Here is a 5,587-nt window from a genome sequence, read left to right on the forward strand (position 1 = left end):
GTCCTAATATACATTTTAAACCTTTTATGCACACCAATACCTGAGGACATTAGGATCAACTTAGAGATGTATTTGAAGTACTCTTACGTTTTAAGTCAGAGTCTGAGTAATAATTTTATCAGTGATCTAAATGCAAGAAACAGAAAGTTGTGCTTAAATCTTTAGTTTTAGGGCTGGAGATACTGCTCAATTGGTAGTAGACTGCTTGCCCAGCACTCACGAGGCCCGAGCTTTCATTCCCAGCATCCTATACTGAACATGGTGAAATGTGTCTGCTATCGTAGCACTTGGGAGGTGAAGACAGGAGGATCAGAAGTTCAAGGTACACAACAAGTTGGAGGCCAGCCTGGACAATACAATATGACACCCTATCTTAAAAATAAAACAAAGCCGGGCGTGGTGGCACTCACCTTTAATCCCAGCACTCAGAGACGCAGAGGTAGCAGGATCCCCTGAGTTCAAGGCCACTCTGAGACTACACAGTGAATTCCAGATCAGCCTGGGCTAGAGCAAGACCCTACATTGACCCCCCAAAACAAAACAAAACAAAACAAAACAAAACAAAACAAGAGCCAGGTGTGGTGGTGCATGCATTTAATTCCAGCACTTGGAAGACAGAGGTAGGGGAATGGCTGTGAGTTCCAGGCCACCCTGAGACTACATAGTTAATTCCAGGTCAGCCTGGGCCAGAGTGAGACCCTACCTTGAAAAACGTAAAGAAAACAAACAAACAAACAAACAATCAAAAATGATGGAGAGATGGCTCAGCAGTTAAGGGCTCTTGCTTGCTTGCAAAGCTTGCTGGCCCAGGTTTGATTCCCAGTACCCATGTAAAGCCAGATGCACAAAGTGGCACATATGTCTGGAGTTTGTTTACAGTGGCAAGAGGTCCTGGTACACTCACTCTCTCCTTGCAAATAATATATATAAACAACCACTAAGCTTGGGTGTGGTGGTGCATGCCTTTAATCCCAGCACTTGGGAGGCTGAGATAGGAGGACTGCTGTGAGTTCAGGGCCAGCCTAAGAGTATGTAGTGAATTCCAGGCCAGCCTGGGCTAGAGCAAAACGTTACTTTGAAAAAAAAAAAAAAAAAGCCCAAACCATTAGTTTTGCCTAGTTGCAGGCTTTCTGGTTCTGGTTCATTTATTCAGCAAACAGTCTTGGAAGGGTGCTAGGTAATAAACATGCAGATATGGGCAAGATATATGCAACCCCTGTCCTCACAGAGCTTACAGTCAGTATATTGGGGTGAGGGAGGCAGAGGTATTGAACAGATAATACCAATAAAATATTATGACTATTACTTTAGAGGAAGTGAGGGTCTGGGGATTAGCTCAGTTGAGAGTACCTGCCTCACATACGTGAAGCCCTGGGTTCAATCCCCAAGCACCACGTGGACCATCCAAGCACCACGTGGACCAGGGATGGTGACACATGCCTATAATAACGGCACTCATGAGGTGGAGAAAAGAAGATCAGAAGTCCAAGATCATCTTCAGCTACATGGTAAATTTGAGACTAGCCTGGGACACATGAAACCTTATATAAAATTTGAAAAACAGGCTGGAGAGATGGTTTAGTGGTTAAGGTGTTTGCCTGCAAAGCATAAGGACCCGTGTTCTACTCTCCAGATCCCATGTTAGCCAAACACACAAAGGTGAGACAAGTGCAATGCCTCACATGACCACTAGGTGGTGCAAGCGCCTGGAGTTCAAGTGCAGTTGCTGAGGCCCTGTCAATTCTCTCCCCCGCCCTCCAAAAAAGAAAAAAAGTGGCACATGTTTTTAATCCCAGCACTCAGGAGGCAGTGGTAGGAAGATTACTGAGAAGTAGAGGTTAGCCTGAGATTATGTAGTGAATTCCAGGTTAGCATAGGCTGGAGTGAGGTCCTACCTTGAAAAACCAGAGAGAGAGAGAGAGAGAGAAAATAGGAAAGGTGCCATGGCCTAGCATAGGAGCAGAACCAGTAGTCAGATGTCTAGGTAAGGAACTTGGATTCCAGACGGGAATTTGGAACTTGTGACTGGAGTCGTGCATCATGGCAGTGGATTTGATTTCTCAGGAAGGAACTGACTGAGCAGAGAACAGGGTATAGGATGGAGGTTCAAGGACATCTACACTTCAAACAAAAGGACTGGGCAGAAGGAAACGCAAACAACCATGAGAGTTGGTATCAAGGAAATCAAAGGAAGAGTGTTTTGAGAAGTGTGAAAATAAACTGACAAATGCCACTGAGAGGTCATGTATCAGGAATGAGGATGTGGTCACTAGATTTTGTAGCTAGAAAGGTGCTGGTAACCTTGGCAAGGCTTGTACTGGTGGAGCTGGGTGAGAGATATTAGACCGCAGTGGGTGGAGGAGGAACCAAAGAGGACTGGAGACAGGAAGAGACAACACCTGCTTTACAAGTTTCACTATTAAGACAGCTTATGGGGGAATTCAGGTTTGAGACCAGGATTTTTTTAATTTTTTAATTTTTTTATTTGAGAGCGACAGACACAGAGAGAAAGACAGATAGAGGGAGAGAGAGAGAATGGGCGTGCCAGGGCTTCCAGCCTCTGCAAACGAACTCCAGACACATGCACCCCCTTGTGCATCTGGCTAACGTGGGACCTGGGGAACCGAGCCTCGAACCGGCGTCCTTAGGCTTCACAGGCAAGCGCTTAACCGCTAAGCCATCTCTCCAGCCCAAGACCAGGATTTAACATAACTTTTATTTATTTATTTATTTTTGAGAACGACAGACAGAGAGAGAAAGAGGGAAAGAGAAAGAGAGAGAGAGAGAGAGAGAGAGAGAGAGACAGAGAGAATGGGCGCATCAGGGCCTTCAGTCACTGCAAAGGAACTCTAGACACATGTGCCACCTTGTGTGCATGGGTCTTGGGGAACTGAGCCTTGAACTGGGATCCTTAGGCTTCACAGGCAAGCGCTTAACCGCTAAGCTATCTCTCCAGCCCCCTAATATAACTTTTTTTTGTGTGGTTTTTTGAGGTAGGGTCCCACTCTAGCTCAGGCTGACCTAGAATTCACTCTGTAGTCTCATGCTGGCCTTGAACTCACAGTGATCCTCTTACCTCTGCCTCCTGAGTGCTGGGATTAAAGGTGTGAGCTACCACGCCCGGCTCCTAATATAACTTTATAAAAATAATTTTATTGCTGAGTGTGGTGGTGCACAACTTAATTCCAGCATTCAGAAGGCAGAGGTAGGTGGATTGCTATGAGTTTGAGGCCACTCTGAGACTACACAATGAATTCCAGGTCAGCATGGGCTAGAGAGTGAGACCCTACCTTGAAAACCCAAAAATAAAATAAAATAAAAAATAATAATTTTATTTAGCTGGGCATGGTGGGGCATACCTTAATCCCAGCACTTAAGCAGATGTAGGAGGATTGCTGTAAACTCAAGACTACACTGAAAATATACATAGTGAATTTGAGGTCAGCCTAGGCTAGAGATAAACCTTATCTAAACAAAACAAAACAACAACAATAATGATTTTATTTATTTGAGAGACAGAAAGAGACAGAGAGTGCGTATGGGACCCCCAGGGCCTCCTGCCACTGCAATTGAACTCCAGATGTATGTGCCACTTAGTACATCTGACTTTACGTGGGTACTAGGGAAATGAACCTGGGCCATCAGGTTTTGCAAGCAGTGCCTTTAACTGTTGAGCTATCTCTCCAGCCCTAATTTAATTTTTTTTTTTGGCACGTGGTATACATGCAAATGTATATGATTTCCCATGTGTGGTTACGTGTGTATAGTGGTTTGAATGTAAATGTATGTCCCTACTGCCTGAAGTAATTTTTTGTTTTCTTTCTTTCTCTTTCTTTCTTTCTTCTTTCTTTCTTTCTTTCTTTCTTTCTTTCTTTCTTTCTTTCTTTCTTTCTTTCTTTCTTTCTTTCTTTCTTTCTTTCTTTTTATTTTCAAAAGAAGGTCTCATTCTAAGCCAGGCTAGAAGACAGAATGGGTGCACCAGGGCCTCTAGCCACTCACTGCAAATGAACTCCAGATGCATGTGCCACCTTGCACATCTGGCTTTATGTGGGTACTGGGGAAATAAATTCAGGCCCTTAGACTTTGTAGGCAAGCTCCTTAACTGCTGACCTATCTCTCCAGCCCCTTTCTGGAATATTTTTAAAAATATTTTATTTTTATTTATTTATTTATTTGACAGAGAAAGAGGGGGAAAGAGAGAGAGAGAATGAATGGGTGTTCCAGGGCCTCCAGCCACTGCAAACCAACTCCAGACACATGGACCCCCTTTTGCATCTGGCTAACGTGGGTCCTGGGGGATTGAACCTGGGTCCTTTAGCTTTGCAGGCTAATGCCTTAACTCCTAAGCCATCCCTCCAGCCCCTTTCTGGAACATTTTCATTACCACATGTTCTGTTCTAAAGTATAAGAATCAAGAGAAAAAAGGACAGGTGTGGTGGTGCACACCTTTAATCCCAGCACTCGGGAGGCAGAGGTAGGAGGAGAGCTGTGAGTTTGAGGCCAGCCTGAGACTACATAGTGAATTCCAGGTCAGTTTGGGCTAGAGTGAGACCCTACCTTGAGGGAAAAAAAAAAAAAAAAAAGAAGAAGAAGAAGAAGAAGGAGAGAGAGAGAGAGAGAGAGAGAGAGAGAGAGAGAGAGAGAGGGAGAGAGGCTCCCTTAACAATGATCAGTTTTGAAGATACTACCTCCACACCCACTCATTCAGCAAAGGATACGTGACTCTAAGCCAGGTAGTCAAGCGTATCAGGAACAAGCTGGCTCCCTGGGAAAACTCCTGCTCCAATTCAGGGCCAGTTTTGCCTTCGTTGTTTTCGATGAAATTGTTGAGGATTTGACTTCTTACAACTTTGCCAGCATTGTCCCACTGGTGCAAAAAACTTAAGAGCCGGCTAATTGCTGCCTGTTCCTTTATAGAAGTCATGATCAGTCAGTAGTCAGTCCTGAGGTTGACAATAAAGCTAGGAAAGCGGACAGGTACCAGAATGGTTAGACTTAGAGCCATGTAAACCCACAACTTCGCGAGCTTCTGCTCTTCTGCTGATCCCGTGGAGGCTGGGTGAGATTTTGTTGGGGTGTAATTACATGCAAATCCCCTCTGGGAGGTTGGGGATGAGACTCGTGGTAGTGCTCACATGAGACCCTGGGTTCCATTCCTGACACTGCACAGAACAGCAGCGTGCTGGCTGGGATGTAGCTCAGAGGTGGAGCACTTGCCTAGCATGTTGAGATTCTGAGTTTGATCTTTAATACCTCAAAAAAACAAAAAACTCCATTCTAGTAGGACTGGACATCTACTATTTGAACAGGGAGGCTCTAGCTAGATTTTTTTTTTTGAGGCAAGCCCAACAGACTGGTCCTTTTTTCTTTTAAAAGAGAAAGAGAGAGAGAGAATTGGTGCGCCAGGGCCTCCAGCCACTGTAATCGAACTCCAGATGTGTGGGCCATCTTGTGTGCATGCGTCACCTTGTGCGTCGGGCTTATGTGGGATCTGGGAGTTGAACCTGAGTCCTTAGGCTTTGCAGGCAACAACCTTAACTGCTAAGCCACCTCTCCAGCCCTCTAGCTAGATTTTAATGGAGTTAAA

The 5,587-nt window shown here is 44.8% G+C and overlaps 1 protein-coding gene across 1 annotated transcript in view; it reads right to left on the reverse strand.

Annotated features, from left to right (window-relative positions):
* Positions 1-5,587, reverse strand: part of Armh1 (armadillo like helical domain containing 1) — a 42,579-nt gene that overhangs the window by 33,146 nt on the left and 3,846 nt on the right. Inside the window, exon 2 of the mRNA XM_012951672.2 lies at positions 4,719-4,961. Coding sequence (XP_012807126.2) covers positions 4,719-4,924 — 206 coding nt within the window. The 5' untranslated portion in view covers positions 4,925-4,961. The remainder of the gene's footprint in view (positions 1-4,718; positions 4,962-5,587) is intronic.

This window comes from Jaculus jaculus, chromosome 5 (genome assembly GCF_020740685.1).
Source record: "Jaculus jaculus isolate mJacJac1 chromosome 5, mJacJac1.mat.Y.cur, whole genome shotgun sequence".
NCBI classification, from domain to species: domain Eukaryota; kingdom Metazoa; phylum Chordata; class Mammalia; order Rodentia; family Dipodidae; genus Jaculus; species Jaculus jaculus.